The 22482-nt window shown below is 38.1% G+C and overlaps 1 protein-coding gene across 5 annotated transcripts in view; it reads right to left on the minus strand.

Moving 5' to 3' along the window:
• The window catches only part of MAPKAP1 (MAPK associated protein 1), a 243106-nt gene that overhangs the window by 107083 nt on the left and 113541 nt on the right, over positions 1 to 22482 (minus strand). For all 5 annotated transcript variants that reach the window (XM_080820352.1, XM_080820349.1, XM_080820353.1 and 2 more), the window contains one exon: positions 5459 to 5635. In XM_080820352.1, coding sequence (XP_080676478.1) covers positions 5459 to 5635 — 177 coding nt within the window. The remainder of the gene's footprint in view (positions 1 to 5458; positions 5636 to 22482) is intronic.

The following is a 22482-nucleotide window of genomic DNA, read 5'->3' on the forward strand; positions in this document are numbered from 1 at the left end:
TGGGGAGCCCTGAATCACTACTTAGAGGAGAAATACCCAGGAGAAAAAACCGACCTCATCAGATGGATCTGAACAAGAACTAAATTTACTAGAATAAGCCAGTGTCAACACATCTATCCCACGGCCTTTCATTGATATACTGCTGTCTATGGCTACTTTCTTGCTACTATAGCAGAGCTGAGTTACAGAGAGGTATGGCCCACAAGCCTAAAATATTTACTGCCTGGCCCTTTATAGAAGAAGTCTGCTGACTTGCTGGATAAACTGGTGAGATCTGGGGGTTGTGTGTTCTAGCAGCTAGAGTTATTTAACGTCACTAATAGATTCAGTAAAAGCCAAATGACATCACTGCAAGTCGCATGCAGAAGTGGGATTATTATTCTTTGTTGAATAGAGAAAAGTGAGGGGAGAAGCGGGCACTAGGCTCTCTCTATGGAACTCCTGTTTGCTGAACGCTGAAGAATTCATGCTCTGAGCGCCCAAGTCACACGTGCCCAGGTATCGGTCAGGCAGAGAGCCCACCTATGTACAGAACAAATGACAACGGGCTAAGGAGGATGCTCCTGGGTATAGGACTTTGAATTTCCAAACAGGGAAAGTCCTGGGCAAACTGACATAAATTGGTTATCATTGCAGAAATGCCTTATTTTTCCAGAAAAGCACATGTAAAATTGGGGGGGGGGGAGGATGCACTATAAATCAACTGGCTCATTAAAATCATGGACTAGTAGTTAAAAATACACTCACTATTTAAAAGTACAAATATTAATATGGTAGTCAATGTTTCATAAGAAAATAAAAAAACCTCAAGTTGACAAGTAAAACATTTCACACCCATTAAATCCAACATCAGTGACTTAATCTGAGCCAAACATCACCTGTTGCATTTAAGTTGTTAATTTGTATTTTATTAATGTTACAGTTTTATTTGTATTTAATTTGTAATTTTGTTTGGATTGCATAAACACATGGAATTTATACCTAGAATTTTATATTTAAGTGTATTTAAGTAACATTATGATAAAACGAATTTGGGCAAACATTGAGGCTTCAGGAGAATTAATTTTCCTTTAAAAGAGGTCTGTACATTATTTACATTTCAGAAAATTCCTCATGACAATTCCATGAGGTGGTTATTACTCCCCTCATTTTTCAGATGAAGAAGCTGAGAGAACGATCATGTAGCAAGTCGCCAGTGAAACTGAAACTTGAACCCAGGTTAGCCGAAGCTCAAAGTTTGTGCAGCCTCACTTGGAGTGGGGAAAGATGGTAGATGGGAGGTGTGAGAGGTGGGGTGGGTGATGTGAGGGCCTCCGAAAGCCAGAAGGCAAGCTGGGGGCTTCATGGCATTCAAAAGGCAGGAACAGGGCTGTACCAAAAGCTAGGTGGGCTCAGAAAGTAAGGTAGGACAGAATGTTTGACCAGGGCCCCCCCTAGGCAGCCCAAAGACACCTGAAGATTCATCCATTCCTTCTCTATGAAGACTGTGCACACCCTCTCTTCAAGGAGTTTACGGTCTTGCTACTATCTCTTAAAAGATGTCTGCCCGTAAGAGGGCTGATTTGAAGTCTACAGATCTCCAATGTCTACCCCTGCCAATGTCTACACCTACCCCTAACTCAGCAAACGTTACCCTGATAACTTTTCAGTCCAGCTGAGCAATGTCTACCCACACTTTGCCCTTCTCTTATAGAGACAGGAAGGAGGGGAAGAAGAAAAATGCAAAAGCAGCTAGAGTTCTATTTAGTTCATTTGAGACATATTTGTGGTGTACCTACCACACTAATGGAGCTACTCTGGGTGTTGTGGGGCATAAGTGATCAGTTCTTGCCCTCAAAAGGTTTCTAGTCATAACAACAATAACTACAATAAACACTCACACAGTGCTTACCTAAGCCAGGCATTGTTCTAAGTGCTTTACATATATCAACTCATTCAATCCTCATCATGGCTCTATGAGGTAGGTACTATTATTATTACCCTCATTTGACTGGGCCAAAAAAGGTTAAGCAGTTCATCCAAGATTACACACACATACTAGCAAGGGTAAAGTCAGGAATGGCACCCAAGCATTCTGGCTCCAGAGGCCCCCTCGCTCTTACCCTACACTATAATATATAGCAGCTGAATGCTGGCCTTAAGACAGTGGGATTTACTTGAATGATGAGACCAACACTAGATTCCCCACCACTGTCCCAAACCCTCAGCAGCATGTTGCAAAGGGCGTGGACTTTGCAAATCAGGCATGGGGGCAAATCCAGGCCTGAGAGCAAAGTTTGTCAGCCTCAGTTTTTATGTCTCGAAAATGGTCATAATAAAAACCAGGCTATTTTCAGATTAAATGGACTAACATATACATAGTTTTCATTTAGTAAATACTAATTCACTGCTTATTGTCAAAGCTGAGTTCTCTCTTCCTGGTTCAGTTCCGTGTCTTCCCAGACACCCCCTGCCCATTCTCCCCTGGGACAGAGAGGCAAGGAGGAAAGGGGTTAATTGGGAAAAGGAGCGACAGCTTTACTTATTTTGCTGGGACTTTACTCTCTGAAACTTTGGACACATTGTCTTGCATTTGCAGGAGAGGCTTTTCTAACTTAGAATATAGACTAGCAAGGTGAATGGAAGGTTGCTGAAGCAAGAAAATACACATGAGGCAAATGGTCAGTAATCTGTACTATTTCATCAGACAACTGAGGAAGAGAAGAAACAGAAAATTTATTGACATTTTTTTTTCTTAAATGCTCACATACAAAGTTTTTACTTTACCTCGTGTTTTCAGAAACACTCCAGACATACTGAATAAGCTCTCTTGAACTAAAATAGAAAAAGGACTGACTGGGGTGTGTGTGTTTGGGAGTGGGAGTGCAGGGATGGGAGTAATTCAGGAAAAAAGTAAGAGTATTAAGTTCAAAGCAGTTGTTGTTACTCTCTGCCCTTCCTCCTCTCTCTCCTCCCATTCTCCAAAAGCCGGGGTTCGTAGGGGGACCCTGTATAGTCTTTAGATGCTTCTCCTGGGAAGGTATGTCCTGCCTATCCCTAGCCCCATTCTGCTGAAAATCAATGATCTAAAAGCCCTTGTTTTAAAAAGGATATTTACTTCAAAAGAATGTGGTGGTCACATGTTAATATTTATGTAGTAAATAATTATGCACTAATGAGAACTCTTCCAGTCATTTATAAATAAAAACAAAAATGCAAGTGGAGACTACTGAAGTAGCCCTGTATACATCTTCTAAAGTAAACAGAAAAAAAGTCCTAATGATACTTTGTGACAATAAGACTTTGAAAAGATGCTTTTATGAACTGTTAGTATTCCGTAGCTGTTAGTAATATAGTAGCACTGTAAACTGGAACACCTTTCAGAAGGCTACGTTGTCAATACAAAGTGAAAGTCTAGAGATATTTCTAATCTGACCAACAATACCACACACAGGAAATTGTCCAAAGGACACGATTCAGCAGAAGTAAAAGGGATCTGGATAAGGACTAATAGCATCATTTACTAAAACCAAAGCAAGAAAACAATCTAAACATCCCGTGGTAGGCTTCCAGCGCAGCCTGGGCCTTTATCTGTTGTCCTGCTTGCTACATTTTAATGATTTGACGAATGCCTCCTTACTAGACGTAAGCTCCATGAGCACAGGGTTGGTCTAGATTCTTGGTACATAATAAATATAGATTATAGGAACTAAGAACAGATATCAAATATTTATAATTTTAAGTAAAAATAACAATATTTACACTAGAGCGGAAACTGTAATATATATAATTATGTTTTAATATATATTTTAATATATATATTTCCATATATATATGGAAATGATGATACGAAAATGAAAATAGTTATATTAGGAGGAAGAAATCATTGGATAATTTTAAATTACTTTCAGTATTCTTCAGCGTTGTTGTTTTAGCCCCTTCAAAACATAAAAAGAGGGAAAATATTTACTGTTACATATAGCAAACAAGACTTCATAGCAGGGATGAAACCGTAAGTACAAAAACTTGGAGTCATCCGCCCCCCACAGCTCCCCCTTTCTCCCAACACTCAGGTGTTCTTTCCTTGTTCAAGGGTAGAAAGACACAAAATCCTCCTATATCATAGGTAGCATAATCCTGTTTTCACTGAAAATCTGAAACGAAGGCAGTTATGTTTTAAAGAGACAAGGGAAAAGTCCTCTAAAGCAATCCCTTCTGTGGATAGTGAGTTTGCTGGTTACTAACAGCAGGGGGTGCTAAAAGGATCACTAGTGTTCCCAGGAGAGGGCCTGGAGAGGGCAAGTCTCCGTTCCCATTAGCGAAGCTTACGCTGTGCTTAGAAAACGTTACAGGCTTTCTTCTAACAACTGGGACCTCTGGGTAAAACTCGCTCTAGAGACTTGAATACACAAAAATTTTATTTTTATTTTCATTAACTTCTGATATTTAACATCTCCTTGAATTATTATTGTTTTAAAGACTTTATTTATTTATTTGACAGAGATCACAAGTAGGCAGAGAGGCAGGCAGAGAGAGAGGAGGAAGCAGGCTCCCTGCTGAGCAGAGAGCCTGATGCGGGGCTCGATCCCAGGACCCTGGGATCATTTCCTGAGCCAAAGGCAGAGGCCTTAACCCACTGAGCCACCCAGGTGTTCCCATTTCCTTCAATTATAAATATAGTCAACAAATCACAGTAGTATTAGCAGTATTGGCGACTCTGTCAAGAACAGAAAAAAACCAATGTCACAGCACATTACAGTTGCTGCAGACTTCTCAAATCTCATTTACGCTCATCACTACTTTGAAGTGAGAGACTTAGGAGTTAGACCTGCTGCTGGATCTTGGTATTAAAAAGCCATACATATCACTGTATCACAAATTCATTTAATAATTTCATAAGTATTTAAATATAATGGAATTCTTTTACATTCTCAGTGGATTTTATTTTCTGCATTTACAAACACTTTTTCTGGAACGGGCTTATAAGCTAAAGCCTTTACCAGAATACCAAAGGCACAGGAAAATACCCCCTTATCAGTCTAAAGGAAGGCAACTGAGAGGAAAACTCAAAGTTGATTTGAACGAAGTTGGGGTAGAAAAGAAGTATTTTAAGTCACAAGACAAAAGTGGCTGCAATGCACATTTTCATATAGTTTGGAGTTCATGAAGAGAAAGGGAAAACCAAAATTTTTGCTTCACAGTCTCCAAAGTATCCCACCCAGGAGGTCCAGAGGCCTGGTTCACAGATACTACGTGCAGAGATCTACCTAATGCAAACTGCTACTGCAAAGCAGTCTGCATTCAATCCAGGTGCAGAAGCATGAAACACAATGCAAACGGTGTCTTCAACATCTCCCTGGAAGTAGTCACTACAAATGGGCATCCGGATACCCAGGGGCATTCATATCCTGAGCAAACAAGTCCAAATCCTAGAAGGCGGAGATGAGATACTGAGATCAGTAACAGGGTCAATACTCACATTCGAACAAAGAGTGACTCTTTGGATGTCAGACCAGGAGATGAATACTTTTCAACCAGGGCCAAAGTACTGAAGCCGAACTTATGAATGGGCTCGTTGGAGTCCAGTGGGGGGAAGTCTGTGTCAACCTCCCCATCATCCTCAGCAATATGCAGGCAGTAGGCACTGACGTTGTCACTGAAAGGAAAACCAAAAAGGCGAGTGAATACCAAAGACGAAGGAGGGCCAAGGAGACCAGAGGCTATGGTACACAGCAAGCAAACTGGGACACAGCTGTTCTTTTACCCAAGAGCCTGGTGATACCTTAGATTCCCCCAAATCCTACTGCATTTGATAGAGAAAACATGGCAATACAAAGGGGGAGAAAAGCAATGTGAAATGAGGGCCTTTCCAGTACTCTATTCTTTCAACAAATATTTACTGAGTACCTGTTATAGGTTAGATGCAGAACTTAACCCCTTAAATCAAAGATAATACTTAGTATTAGCCCTCAAGGAAGCTTACAGTATATCAAGTTGAAAAAGTAAGTACTACATTAGCTACCTGTAAGTACAAATAAAATAAATATCATAAAAGAGAAACAAAACTATAAAGGAGAAAAAATTATTGGCATGGGGGAGGAATCAGAGGCCTCTGACTTACGGTCAGGATTAAGAAAATACCTGTTCTAGGTCAGAGGAATACTCAAGGTAACAAAGACAATCTATACAGTTCTCCTTTCTTTGAAGAGTATCAGATTCACATGGCAAGATCTGATTCCAAACACTAAGGATACTTAACAGAGTAAAAGCAAATGACCTGAGTTATCCTGATGCAGGTAACTACTGTCCTCACATCCCCAGAATGTCCAGTCTGTACTCCCAGATTCCAGACTTCCCCATCTTACAGCCGACATACACTGCCTTCTCTTTCTCTGGGGGAAATTAAAAAGCCAACTTGCTGAAAAGGGGTGGGAAACTCTATCATCATAAAGACAATTTAAGGCTTAAAAATCAATTAAAAACATTTTAAGATACCCTGCTCCAAAGTTGAATTGTGAAACTGCTAATCTGCTAGCATTCACAGACATGAACCTAGTAGTTCACAAGGCACTAGAGTTCTAAATTGTGCAGCTTAAATTTGGAGTTTTAATTATATGATTGATGCTTAAATTAATTAATTGCAAAGTGTATGCTAATTGTTTAATTGGTTGCTTGATCTATATGGATCATTTTTTGAATTAAATGAGTTGATTTACAAAGTTTATTGATTGGATGTGACAATGAATTATTTCACTGACTACCTGATTTGCAATTTTCCCAATTAATTCACAAATCTTTAGCTGCAACTCTGCTTATTGAGAGAGAGCCTACTTCAGGTGATCTATACTCAGTCTGTCATGACTAAGAGATATTTATTATATAAAACAGGTAATAAGGACAGATTAAAATTAATGGGAACTATAAATTTGCTAAATGGATGGATAACAAGAAAGTAATCTGGCTATGTTTGTCTCTATAAATTTCATGTATTTGCAACGCTGTTAAGAAATTTAAAATTCATCTCTGAATGATATGGGAAACTTATGGATCTTTGCAAGAGGCTGCTAACTTAAACCCCAAACACATAGCAGCAGAAGAAAGTCCCTTAGATTTAAAAATGTCATAGTATTGCAGCTAAGAGCTTTGCGTCCAGAAAGACCTGAGTTAAAATCTAAGTTCCAGCACTTATGGGCCGTGATTTCAGAAAATAAGCTTCACCTCCTTGGGTCTGAGTTTCCACTTCTATAAAAATGGTACAATCACCTAACTCAGATTAGAGAAGATGATATATGCAGAGCCTACCATATAACAGAGGTAAAAAATAAATGGTATGGTAACTATAATAAAGTCAGATGAAAAATAACTTCTACAATTACATCAACCCTTAAAAATGTGTTGTGGAGGGGCACCTGGGTGGCTCAGTGGGTTAAAGCCTCTGCCTTTGGCTCAGGTCATGATCCCGGGGTCCTGGGAACGAGCCCCGCATCAGGCTCTCTGCTCAGCAGGGAGCCTGCTTCCCATCGTCTCTCTGCCTGCCTCCCTGCCTACTTGTGATCCCTCTGTCAAATAAATAAATAGAATCTTAAAAAAAAAATGTGTTGTGGATGCATATTAGAGCAACAAAACAACAGCAAAGCTAAGCGACATGATCTGGAGTTAGCGTCGGCAGTACTCCAGCCTTGGGGCCATGGAGCCTCCAGGGTTTTAGGAACAGGGCAGACACTGATGAAGCAAGCAACCGACAGCACAGATTATTTATTGCCGTGTAAATCATCCTGAGGAATGTCTGTGATTCTCCAGCACCACAGAGGTTTCAAGGGCAAATAATAAGCCTATTGATCAAAGCAGAAAGCCAAACATTGGTATCAGAAGAATTCTGTTTTGATTGTCATGGGATGTCCCCAAATCCCCTTCAAAACAAACTCAACACATGTCACAGGCTAAGATCCAAGAGCCTAAAGACTCACTGCCAAGTGCTACTCTTCTCCTCAGTTTTTAAAAACAAAGTGTGAAATCATTTAGTCACTCAAAAAACATTTGCAAAGTACCTTCCCCGTGCTGTAGTCTGCTCTGAGCACTGGGAACAGAGCAGAGAAAAGAATGAATGACTCCTCCCATTTTATACAAGAGGAATGGAAGTCTTTTCTGGGTCATGAGTAAAAGTTAGCAGCAAACAGTACCCCAACCCTTTCAACCCTTTAATTGAACACCTGAGGGGAAAATGACTAAAACTCCATATTCAACGCATGGACATACTGGTTCCTTTGTGCCTACACAAAGGAATCATTAGTAAAAGAAACTACTATGGTATTTTGGTTTCTAAAACCTCTTCAGGACTCCAAATTAGTACTAGTACAGTAGCCATTAGTATCATTACCTACATTAATTGAGTGCTATGTGCCAGACACCATGCAAAGTAGTGTGGATGGATATACATAAGCTCAATGAATCTTCACACAACTCTGAGTTATTTATTATTATTTCTGATTTACAAATTAGAAAAGCGAGGCTCAATGAAGTTAAGTGGTTTGTTCAAGATTAAATAGCATGTAAGTGACAGACCTGAGATTCAAACCCAGGCAGTTAAAAGCCTTCACCTTTGACCCCCACCTATCCCTCTGCCAATTCCATGCTGTGTCTAGACTTGCCAAGGCCCTTGGGAACCCTTGCTTCTATGGAAATGCTACATAATTTGAAAAGAAGGAGGAAACCATGACATATTACTTATAAAAATTAGAAGCTTAGAAAGATTTATTTCAACCTCCTCACTTTTACAGATGGGAAGAGATGCCTAGAAATGAGGAATAAGATGCCCATGACGACCCAGTTCGAAGAGTGGCAAAGCTGGTTCTAGAGAACTCAGATCTCCTTACTTCCACTCTGTTACTCTTTGATCAAATCAGAAACTGGTGGCATTCTGAAACAGGGAGAGAAAAAGGGGGAAGCTGTGGTCCATGACTCAAGAATCCCCCAGATACAGACATCTGGAACTTATAACACAATGAAAAGAGGGATGCCTCCTCCTTCTGACCTAGTTCGTTAGAATAAAGAGCGGTTTTACAGTCAGATCTGGTTTTAATGCTAATTCGACCACTAACCGGCTGTGTGACTCTCTGAGCTCCTCCATTTTCTTATCTATAAAAAGCTTTCCTCGATTTCTCTAGGAGAATCATTTGGATCTCTAGGAGAGAGAATCCAAGTGATTCTCCTCTATGGTCTTTTAGAACTTGATTAATATTTCTACATATACTTATCACATGTTTTCCTTATTTATGGTTCTATGTTCTCCTAAAAAGCAAGGATTCTTCTATTGTCTCTGCATCTTCACCAAAGAGTAAAATGGCTGGCACTTAGAAGGTACTTAACAAATATTTGTTGAATGAATGAATATATGAATGTGTAGACTGAATCACTCTACCCATGAAAAAACATAAAGGGTATTATTAATGATGTGTTTGCTAACAAGAAGAGGAGAAGTAATAAGCTTTTCTTTTTCTTTTTCTTGCTTGTCACATTGATATCTGTTAACCAAATGGGGCTTTCTAGGCAGTGTAGATGAGTCAGAGATTGCAATTCAAGAAAAAAGGAGAAAAAGGCCCAGGAAGAGGTGACGATGAAAGAGGCGTTTTTATATTTCATCAAGATAGGGAGTACTGGCACTTCACTTTTTTTCTTTCCTTAAGGGGGAGAGGGGCAGAGGGAGAGAAAGAGACTTTAAGCAGGCTCCACACCTACTGTAGAGCCCAACACGGGGTTTGATCTTAACAACCCTAAGATCATGATCTGAGCCGAAATCAAGAGCTGGATGCTTAACTGACTGAGCTACCCAGGCACCCCACACCTCACTTTTTTATGGAGAAAAAACACAAATTATTACAACTATGCAAAAACGTCGCATTATAGGCATATAAAATGACTAGAAGGAAAGGTACCAAAACGTTTACAAAGGTTGTGCTTAAGCAACGAGCATTTTCCTGTACCTTCCAGATGTCCCATAATGACTAAGTATAACTTTCATTTTCCTTTATATTTAACTTATTTTTTGGTAAGGGTAATGCAGGCCTATTAGAAACACAAAAAAATTAAAAAATATAGAACAGTACAAAGAAGGTTGGGAAATCTCTCACCCCACTGTAGAATCACCTGTCCTAAAGACCCCCAGCATTTCCTGCCTCATCCACATTCCTTCTTCTTTTTTTTTTTTTTAAATATTTTATTTATTTGACAGAGAGAGAGAGAGAGAGATCACAAGTAGGCAGAGCAGCAGGCAGAGAGAGAGGGGGAAGCAGGCTCCCCACCGAGCAGAGAGCCTGATGCGGGGCTCTATCCCAGGACCCTGAGATCATGACCTGAGCCGAAGGCAGAGGCTTAACCCATTGAGCCACCCAGGCGCCCCACATCCCCTGATTTCTAAGTGGTCATTTTCTCTATCAAGTCCTGAAATTATGGAGAAACTAACCATACATATCTACTGCATAAGGGTCTTGTAAAGATTAAATGACTTAATTAATTGCACAGTACCTGGCATGAAGAAAGATTCTCATTTTGTCAAAATTTCTTCTACCACTCCTAAGCTTCTCATCACACAGAAGCAGAATTAACTATCTAACAGAAGCATGGCAGATAGCGTGAAATAGAGAACACCAGAAGTGCTGTTTGTGAGACACTATGAGAGAGATTAAGGAATGATAAAAGACTAATAACTGCAGGTTTGTTCTTATATTTAAGAGTCTGTTTTTTCATTTGTCTTTTTTACCTTTGTTCATTTGTTTTGTTTCTTAAATTCCACCTATGAGTGAGATCATATGGTATCATATGGTATTTTGTCTGTCTTTGACTTATTTCACTTAGTTACATCCTCTAGATCCATCCATGTTGTTGCAACTGGTGAGATTTCATTCTATTTTATGGCTGAATAATTTTCCATTTTTGATGTATATAGAGTGTATATATAGTGTGCACACACACACACACACACACACATACACACACACATCTTCTTTATCCATTTATCTATTGAAGGATACTTGCTTCGGTATCTTGGTTATTATAAATAATGTTGCAATAAAAACACAGGGGTACATATATCTTTTTGAATTTATGTTTTCATTTTCTTTTTTTTTTTTTTAAAGATTTTTTTAATTTATTTATTTGACAGAGATTACAAGTAGACAGAGAGGCAGGCAGAGAGAGAGGGAAGCAGGCTCCCTGCTGAGCAGAGAGCCCGATGCGGGACTTGATCCCAGGACCCTGAGATCATGACCTGAGCTGAAGGCAGCGGCTTAACCCACTGAGCCACCCAGGTGCCCTATGTTTTCATTTTCTTTGTGATAATACAACATTATATATTAAGTATGCTTGAATTAAAAATTTAAAAAAAAAAAAAGGAGTTGCTCCTGAAAAAAAAGAAAAGACTAATGGAAGTAAGTACAGCATTAACAGGATCCACAGAAAGAGGTTTAATTTTAGAAGTGGGTTGGCATGGAAAAAGAAGTCCCTTCCAGGGACAATTATGTTTGTGAGAAGATTGGAAGTTAGAACAATGAATGGGGGCAAAATGGACCCTATTGCCAAAAAGAGTCCTTCTGGAGGACGGATAAATGGAGATTTTACACACACACACACACTCACTCACTCACTGTCATTAAATGTACTCACTACAGCAATTCTGGAGATTTCATATTTATATCAACAAATAAATATGTGACTAAAAAATAAACATATGTATCTACATATCCAAATCCCTGAAGTGTTAATGACTATAATTAACTCAATTTCACTTATTCATGTTTCACCAAATAAGGCTAATAAAATTTTGCATTAGAAAAATTTATTTCAAAAGGAGAGCGGGATCACCCTCTCTCTAAGAGGTGCGGTCCTGGCTGGTCAGTTTGATTTCTTGATGCTTGGAGCGAAATAAAGCTTTGCTTGACCTTAAAAAAAAAAAAAGAAAAATTTATTTCATTCAATTATTGACCAATACTCATTTCCTGTTCAAAGGCCAGTATGGCTTTTATGAAGAGACAAAAGCCCGTAATCCATATATAGGAAGATGGTATTTAATTGGTATTTAATTTGTATATGAAAATTTGGGAGCATTCTAGTAAATATCCTAGGTTCCTCCCAAATGTGATCTGACATGTTCAATTTACATTCTCGTAAAAATTCACTTTTATCTTCAAAACATGCAAAATACACTTAAGGATAAGGACTAGATAGATGAATGCTTATTATTTTTTTTTTTAATGAAAAACAAAAAGAGCACATGGTTCTGCAATATCCAGAACTCTTTTTACTTGGGCTTTGGTATTTACTTTGATGACAGAATCAATTATAAAGAGTGTGTCAAACATTATCAAGAGAAGGAAAGGCCCTGAGGATTGCAGCACAGAAGTTCATTTCTTTGAGGTCAGAGAAAAGTCTTTTAAGATGGTCAAGATTATCTCATCTCCAAAATAAAAATCCCATAAATATAAAGTAAATTGGTAAGTAACCTTATAAGGTTTGTCAAGCCACAGCCACATCACACAGGAATAGTTAAGTGTAAAATTCCTGGTAAAGAAGTTCTAAAGAGAAAATACCCACTAATTTCCAAATGGAAGACCTTCATACTGTTTTGAGCTCCTTTTTGGATAGTTCCTATTACTATGTTTTCAAGTTTGTTGATGTTTTCTTTTATAGTATCTAATCTGCTGTTAAACTCATGTAGTAGAGCTTTCATTTCAGATCCTATAATTTTCATCTCTAGAAGTTCCACTTGGGTTTTTAAAAATATCTCCTACTTCTTTGCTCTATCATCTTGAACATATGAAGCATGTTTATAATCGCTGTTTTAACATCCCTGTTTGCTAATTCTAACATTCTGGCATTTCTGGGAAGTCCTCTTTCATATCATTCTGAACTAGATATTTTTATAACAAATTCACTATGCAAAATTCCAAGTTTCAGAGATCTGTTAACTCTATTATAAACTGATCCTGAAAATATTCAGTGGGATCTTTCTGAAACACAACATCATACTGTCACTCCCGTACTTAAAACTTTTTGCAACCTTTACAATAAAACCAAAAGAGCCCATTACAAGTATCTGGCTTCCATAAAGTCTTCTCACTATACTTTGCCGTGCTTTTCAACTCAATCTTCTGCCATTCCAGAACATACAGCTTGGGCTTCATTCACACCAGTTGCTTAGAGTATTCTCATCAGATCATATGCCAGCTCCTGTTAATATTCATGCAGGCTTCTCAACCCAGAGGCTCCCTATTCCTAGTCTGTCTGGTCATCTTTCGAGATTTAGCTCAGGTATTCCATTCTACTGAGAGGCCTTCCCTGACTTTTCTCCCACCCCTACTCAACCTGAGCCTCCATCTTCTGGCAGAATTAGAAAAATCCTTTTCGATGTCCTTGCAGCATTCTATATATCTACTACTATAGCAAGTCTCAATGACAATGGAGCTAAAATTCTGTAATTCAGTATCTGTCTCACCCATTAGCTTGCATCTTGAGGTCATAAACTTTATTTTACGACTGATTATATTCCTAGTGCCTAGCATTGTACCTGGGATGGTATAAACAACATCTAAATTCCTGATGATGAATGACTGTAAGAATAGAATGATGGATGGATGAAAATCTCAAACGGCTATGTCTCTGGGCGCTATCACCAGGAAAAGTAATTCATTTCTTTGTGTAGCATGGTAGTTAAGAGCAAGTGAAATGGAGTGAAACCTGGGTTCAAATCCTGATTCTACCACTTACTAAATATATGATCTTGAGCAATAACTTAAGTTCCTGATTCTGTTTTTCTACTGTTATCTATGAGTAACAGAGGTATTGTAAGGAATGAGATAATATACATAAAATGCTTAGCATGGGGCAGGACATAGAGCAGGCACTCCAATGTGTTCATATCTATCCATTCATTACCTGATTAGTATGGGGACTCTGGCACTTGGGATATGTTGATAATGAGCAGTCTTTCTGTCCAGCTCAATAAAGAAAGTATTTGTAAAGAGTATTCCCAAACCTTCATCTATCACTTCAAAAAATATTTCACCAGGCTGAGATCTTCTAACTCAGTGATTTTTTTTTAAAGATTGTATTTATTTATTTGATAGAGAGAGACAGAGCAAGAGAAGGAACACAAGCAGGCAGGTGGGAGAGGGAGAAGCAGGCCTCCCGCCAAGCAGGGAGCCCAATGTGGGGCTTGATCCCAGGATGCTGGGATCATGACCTGAGCTGAAGGCAGCCGCTTAACAAATGAGCCACCCAGGTGCCCCAAACACAGTGATTTTTAATGAATAAAGATTTATATACAGTCAGAGGCTTGTCTAAGCAGACACCTGGAGAAGAGCTACCATGGCAAAGGGAAGGGTGGAGAACTTTTAGTCCAGATCTTTGAATCTAAATGCTCCTATGTTCTCTCATCCATTCCACGAATTATTTCTTGAGTACCTGGTATGTGCTAAGCATTGTGTTATGGACTGGGGAAAACAAAACAATAAAATAGAGATGGTCGAACCTCCAAACTTGTATCTATCCTACTGCTTATAAGACTTCGTAACCACACAGACATCTCTCAAGTCATCTCAGCCTTCATTACATCCCAAACCAAACTCTTTATTCACCCCAGCTTGAACCTCTTTCTTCCTGAGGACACCCATTTCAACACCATCATCTACACAGTTTTTCTTTTTCTTTTTTTTAAAGATTTTGTTTATTTATTTGACAGAGATCACAAGTAGGCAGAGAGGCAGGCAGAGAGAGAGGGGAGGAAGCAGGCTCCCTGCTGAGCAGAGAGCCTGATGCGGGGCTTGATCCCAGGAGCCTGGGACCACAACCCGAGCTGAAGGTAGAGGCTTTAACTCACTGAGCCACCTAGGCGCCCCCTACACAGTTTTTCAACAGCTAGTCTTCAGCCCTTATCTGTTTTCACTCAAGCATGCTGGAGACTTCAATTAATCTCTCTATGTAGATGATTCTTAACTTCATATTTCTAGCTCATAGCTCTCTCCTCTAAACTCCAAACATGCAAGTATAAATGACTATTTGATCTCTGAGTAGTGAGTTCAAGGCTCACGTTGGGTATAGAGATTACTAAATAAATAAATAAATAAATAAACTTAAAAAAATTTTTAAAAATGGGTGGAAGACATGAACACACTTTTCTCCAAAGAAGACATCCAGACAGCCAACAGACACATGAAAAGATGCTCAAGAGCACCCATGCTTAGGGAAATGCAAATCAAAACCATGAGTTATCACTTCACACCTGTCAGAATGGTTAAAATAAAAAACATAAGAAACAAGTGTTGGGGAGCACGTGCAGAAAAAGGAACCATTGTGCACTGTTGGTGGGAATGCAAACTGGCACAGCCACTGTGGAAAAGAACATGGAGGCTCCTCAAAAAACTGAAAATAGAATTACCACTAGTAATTCTAGTAATTCCACTACTGGGTACTTACCCAAAGAATATGAAAACACTAATTCAAAAAGATATATGCACCTTTATGTTTATTGCAGCATTATTTACAATAGCCAAATTACGGAACCAGCCCAGGTATCCACAGCCTTAAAAAAAAGAATGAAGTCTTGCCATTTGCAACAACATGGATGGATCTAGAGTATAATGCTAAATGATATAAGTCAGAGAAAGACAAATATACTACATGATTTCACTCACATGTGGAATTTAAGAAACAAAACAAATGAACAAAGAAAAAAGAGACAAACCAAAAAACAGACTGTTAACTACAGAGAATAAACTGATGACTGCCAGAGCAGAAATGGGTGGGGGGATGGGTGAACTAGGTGATGAGGATGAAGAATACACTTACTGTAATGAGCACTGAGCAGTATACGGAATTGTTGAATCACTCTATTGTACACCTAAAACTCATATAACACTGTATGTTAACTATACTGAACTATAATAAAAATGAATTTTTAAAAATGACTATTTGAAAACTTCTCTTAGATATAGCAAAGCCATCTCAAATTAATAGACAGAAGATGAAACTTGTGCCCCTCCCACTCCCCTTCACACATCAAAAAAAAAAACAAATAAAACCCAGTCTTCCAGTGCCCCCCACCTCAGTGAACAGCACAATACAACAACTTGTGCAAGTCAAAAATCTAGGAAGCCACCTTTGGTACCTCTCCTCTCTCACACTTCTCATATGTAGTTGATCCCTAAGTCCTATGAATTTTACCTCTTTTTAAAAAATTAACATATAATGTATTATTTGTTTCAGGGGTACAGATCTGAGATTCATCAGTCTTACACAATTCACGGCATTCACCATAGCACATACCCTCCCCAATGTCCATCACCCAGCCACCCTAATCTGCCAACCCCCATCCTCTGAATTTTACCTCTTAAACATTTCCAGAATCTGTCCTCTTCTCTTAATCTCCACTGTGGCCCCTGCCCACCTCAGTCTCATCTCACTCTATCTTCTCTTCCTTACTTTGCGCTCCAGCCATACTGGTCTTCATTAATTCCCTGACCACTACAAGCCTCCTCCTGCCCCAGCGTCAATGTCATGCAGTTCCTTCCATCTGCCAGGAACCTCCCCCTGCTAAACGCTCTGGTATCACTTTCTCAGGGAATTTCTCCCTGACGTGCAAGGCTAGGCTCTCATAAATGGCATTCCTTTCCTTCACGTTACTTAACTCCGTTTTTATGCAAACACTATTTGGTTTAATTATTTGGTTTAATTATTTGAATTATTTGCCCATTTCCCTCACTAGATTGTGGAATTCATGAAAGAAAGACCATGTCTGGCTCCACTCACCATTGTATATCCAGCAAAATGTGTGGTATATAACAAACACTCAATAAATATTTATTGAATGCATGAATGAATACAAATGATAAGTGAAATGAGCCAGTTACAAAATGCTCTTACACTTGATAATTTCTTCCCCATCAAACTGTAAATTTTTTGAGTGCAGCGATCACATTTCTCTTGTTCTCCATTTTATCCTCAATACCTAGAGCCTGGGACTCCATAAATTTTTGCTGAATGAAGGAATAACAAAGAATTGAAGCCTTCAAGATTAAGCTGGATATCCAGAGAAGAGTGAGAAAGGCCATTTCTGACCAAGGAAACAGCAAAAAGCAGACATGGTATCAGTGGTATCAAAAAGCTGCGAGTTAAAGAATGTGATGTGTTAGAGTGGATGCATGGGAGCATAGTTTAGGTTCAGAATGGGAAGGGCCTCTTGGGCCATATTCTCTAGGTAAGTGGTTCTCAATGATGACTCTAAGGAAAATAAATTAGAAGCAGCAACCCAGAAATAGGAGAGCAGAAAGAGGTGGTTATGTAGACAGCAAAAGTGGGGAAATATAAAGAATTCAAATTGCAAAGTTGTCAGAAAACATAATGTAAAATCAAATATTCTTATATACTTACATAAGCCCACAAGGGCACCAGTGTATCATAGCACAGTATAATTCTTTGAATCATTAAGAAAGAGCTAAATTATACTTCTGTTGTTGAACTACTACCAGTACTGGTCGTAGTAGTAGCTGGCTGTAGTTACAGTATTTAATGGCAACAGAAATAAACACTTACTAAGTACGTGTCATGTATTTTCTCATTTTATTTTCATAACTACCCTGTTATCCTCATTTTACACATGAGATAACTAGAGTATATGGTATTGAAGTAATTCATCCAAGATCACACCAAAGTGTTAATGCCAGAATTCAAACCCAGACTCTGGCTTTGGATCCCATACTCTTAACCACTATGTTATATTCTAAGAACTTGTAAGTTTATTCGTGTTAATCATTTTATAACATATGTGTATTTGATACACTTACACATTACAAAACTATTACCACCAAGTACATTAGCTAACACCTCCATCACATCACATATTACCATTTCTTTTGGGGGGTAAGAATATTAAATATCTACTCCCTCGGCAACTTTCAAGTATATAAAATAGTATTGCTAACTGAAATTGCAATGCCGCACATTAGATCTCCAAAACTTACTCATTTTCTTTCTTTCTGGGGGGCAGAGAGGGAGAGAATCGTAAGCAGGCTCCATACTGAGTACAGAGACTGACAGGGGGCATGATCTCATGACCCCGCGATCATGACCCGAGCTGAAATCCATAGTCAGGCGCTTGCTTAACTGACTGAGCCACCCAGGCACCCCCAAAATGTATTCATTTTCTAAATGGAAGTTTGTACTCTGACCAGTATCTCCCCATTTCTCCCATCCCCCAGTCCATGGTAACCATGATTCTAATCTCTGTTTCTATGAATTTGGTTTTATACTGCACATATGTAGTGATATTATGCAGTATTTGTCTTTCTCGGACTTATCTCATTTAGCATAATGCTCTCAAGGTCAATCCATGTTGTTGCAATGGCAAGATTTCTTTCTCACAGCTGAATAATATTCTACTATGTGTATCTATACCACATCTTCCTTATCTTTTCATCTATAGACAGACATTCAGGTTGTTTCCATATAATGAAAACTGTGAAACATATCACTGTGAAAAAAAAAATGCTGCAATGAACATGGGCATGCAGATATCTCTTCAAGATCTTGTTTTCATTTCTTTCAGATACACATCCAGAAGTGGGATGCTAGATCATCCGGTAATTCTATTTTTAATTTTTTTAAGATGATTTATTTATTTATTTGACAGACAGAGATCACAAGTAGGCAGAGAGGCAGGCAGAGAGAGAGGAAGGGAAGCAGGCTCCCTGCTGAGCAGAGAGCCTGATGGATGTGGGGCTCAATCCCAGGACCCAGGGATCATGACCTGAGCTGAAGGCAGAGGCTTTAACCCACTGAGTCACCCAAGCGCCCCCTATTTTTAATTTTTTTATGGAACCTCCATATTGTTTTCCATTGTGTCTGTACCTATTTACATTCCTACCAACAGTGCGCAAGGGTTCTCTTTTCTCCATATCCTCGCCAACACTTGTTATATCTTGTCTTTTTGATGACAGCCATTCTAACAGTTGTAAGATGACTGCATTATCTTTCTTTCGAACAGCACTACTCTATTTCTGGAAACTGCCACTCACTGAGCAATGCAATAATCTCAAAAGTATACTACTCCAGCTTTCTGGACTACAGCAAAACTCTTCCAGCTTTTAGTAGCTCACCCGTCAGCAGCCTCATAAAGAACAATAGTAAGTAAGAGAACAGTGAAATATGTTGAATATTTAAGGGACTACTGAAAAGAAGAAGTCAAAGAACAGCTATTCTAGTGTACAACAGAGTCATAACATAGGACTAAAGTCTGCACAAAAACTGGGACTAGTCAAAATTACCCTTGAAAAATCCCTTAAGTTTTCTATGAAGCAGAGTAAATGTGGTTGCCTGTAAAGAGCAGGTGTATATACCTCCCACCTCAATTTCTTGACGGGATAAAACCTCACTGAATTTTATTTTTCTCTCTTTCACGAACAGGTGTTACTCAAAAGATACTGATTCACTCTTGAATATGATGAAATATACATTAAAAAGGAATGTTTAAAAATTTTTATATGTCAAAAATCGATCCACACAAATATAGTCAACTGATATTTAACAAAGGAGCAAAGGCTTTGGGAGCAAAGCAGCAAAAGGAATGGAGAAAGGATAATCTTTTCAAGTGGGTATTCATGTGTTAAAAAAAAAAATCTAGACATAGACCTTACACCTTTAACAAAAATTAACTCAAAATGAATCACCGAGCTAAATGTGAAGCACAAAAAAACATATAAAACCTCTAGAAAATAACATATAATAATATTTAGGTAACATTGAGTCTGGTGATGATTTTTTAGGTACAGCGCCAAAATACAATCTATGAAAGAAAAAGGTGGTAAGTTGGAGCTGATGCTGTTAAGAAAATGAAAATATAAGCCACAGGTTGGGAGAAAATCTTTACAAAACACATAACTGATAGGTATATAAAGAATTCTGAAAAATCAATAAGAAAACAACCCGATTAAAAAATTGGCCAAAGATCTGGACAGCTCACCAAAGAATACAGATAGGTGTCAAATAAGCATATGAAAAGATGCTCAAAAAGGGAATTGCAAATTCAAACAAAGATGAGATACCACTACACACCTATTAAAATAGCTAAAATCCAAAACATTTACAAAGCCAAATGCTGGAAAGGATTTGCAGCAAAAGGAACACTCATAAATTGATGACAGAAATACCAAATGGCGTAACTATCTTGGAAGACATTTTGGCAGTTTCTTAGAAAGTTAAACAAAGGCTTATCACACAATCCAGCAACTGCACTCCTGGTTACTTGGGAAATGAATTCAAAACTTATGTCTACATGAAAACCCGCCATAAATGTTTATAGCAGATTTACTAGTAATTGCCAAAAACTGGAAGCAACCAAGATGTCCTTCAATAGGTGAATGGAAAAACAACTGTGGTACATTCATACCATGGAATATTATTCAGCTAAATAAAGAAGTGAACTATCAAGCCGTGAGGAGACATGAAGGAACCTTAAATACATATTGCTAAGTGAAAGAAGACAGTCTGAAAAGGCTACATATAGCATGATTTCAACTAGCTGACATTCTAGAAAATGCAAAACTATTGAGACAGTAAAAAGATAAGTGGTTGCTAAAGGTTAGGAGGGAGAGACTAAAGAGTGGAGCACAGGGCATTTCTAGGGTGGTGGAACAATTCTCTATGATGCAATCATTAGAACTACACGATATAGGGGCGCCTGGCTGGCTCAGTCGGAAGAGCATGTGACTCTTGATCTCAGGCTCCTGGGTTTGACCCCCACACTGGGTATAGAGATTACTAAAAGAATAAATAAAATTAAGAAAAAAAGAACTGTACAATACAAAGAGTGTACCCTAATGTAAACTATTGACTTTAGTTAGTAATAATGTATCAGTATTGGTTTATCAATTATAACAAATGTACCACACTAATGCAAGGTGTTAATAACAGGGGAAAACAAGTGTCAGGAAGGAGATGTGTGGCAACTCTGAACTTTCTGTATGGTTTTTCTGTAAACCTAAAACACTGTAAAAATAAAGCTTATTAAAAAATGTTTTAAAAATCTTATAGGTAACTGACTTCAGAATTTTAAATAAATCAAAACAGAGAAAGGCCACAACAAAAAAACATAAAACACAAAACTTAAACAAGTTGACTAACATGCAACTAACACATCAATGGTGAGGATAAACGTTAGTAAGATAAACTTCCCTATAAAAAGACAGTGATTTAGGGGTGCCTGGCTGGCTGAGTCAGTGAAGCACAAGACTCTTGATCTTGGAGTTGTGAGTTCAAGCCCCACATTGGGTGTAGACATTATTTAAAAATAAAATCTTTAAAAAAAAAAGAGTGATTTAGACAGGGTCAAAAAAAGAAAAACCTCACAAAATTATTTAGCATATTTAAAACAAAAAGGCAAAGATAATAGGCTGAACACAAAGATCAGACAAATGCAAAGAACAGGGGGCAAAAAAGCTCAGATTACTGAAAGCAAAGAAAGAGGCAGGACACAATACATAAAACAAATAGGACTGTTTTATATTGAGAAAAGTAGAACTCACAATAAGATATGAAATGCATGAATACTGTTGGGTGCTGAAATTTGTAAAGTGGAAACTGCTGAAATCTCAGGAGAAACTGACAGAAACAAAATGGAAACATTAATCCACTTCTCTTAATCATCCATAGACCAAATAGTCAAAAATATAAGAAGATAACAGTAATTAAAGATATTGCTTTAATAAGAATACACTTAATTCTCTGACAGAGAGAGTGTCTCCAGAAACCACAAAATATTTATAAAAGTTTATTGTGTAGTAAGCCCGCCAAATATAAATGAATGTCTAAGCAGAAATTTTATAGGCCACATTTTCTGATGAAAATTCAATAAACATGAATCCAAATAACAAAGTCTAAATTTAAAAATTCAACCACCTAGAGACTGAAATGATTTCAGTTCATTTCTTGCAAATGTTTTCCCTAAAATCACTGTATCAAAAGGAGCAGGGAATTAGCTTAAGTATCACATTCCATCTTGCTCAAGAGTCACAGGTATAAGAGCAAAGGAAGCCAAAAATTCTAGCCAAATTCTCCATTCCTTCCCTGGGGCCAAAGCCTACTACCTACTACCATTGACAGTTTTCAAGGCTCAGAGACAGGGGAATAATAGTCCTAAATAAATAAATGGTTTTCTTAACAACCAGACTGAAACCATGCATCTAGCAATTTGACCTCCTGTGAATGAAGAGCTCTTCACACAGCTAACCCACTGGAAAAGATCAAAGAAGGATCTATTATAACACTTAAGTACAAATAAGCTAGAAGAAAATACCTTGCACTGTACTGCCCAATAGGAAAAGATCCCAGGTATTTATTTTATAGATTGTCTTAATAACAAACAAAACTGAGAAATCCACTGTCACATAAGAATTGTAAAAAAATTCCAAAGAACCAATGGCTTATTCAGACTCAATGTAATTTTGTAATTCAAAATATACT

Source organism: Martes martes (genome assembly GCF_963455335.1).
Source record: "Martes martes genome assembly, chromosome: 12".
Taxonomy (NCBI): domain Eukaryota; kingdom Metazoa; phylum Chordata; class Mammalia; order Carnivora; family Mustelidae; genus Martes; species Martes martes.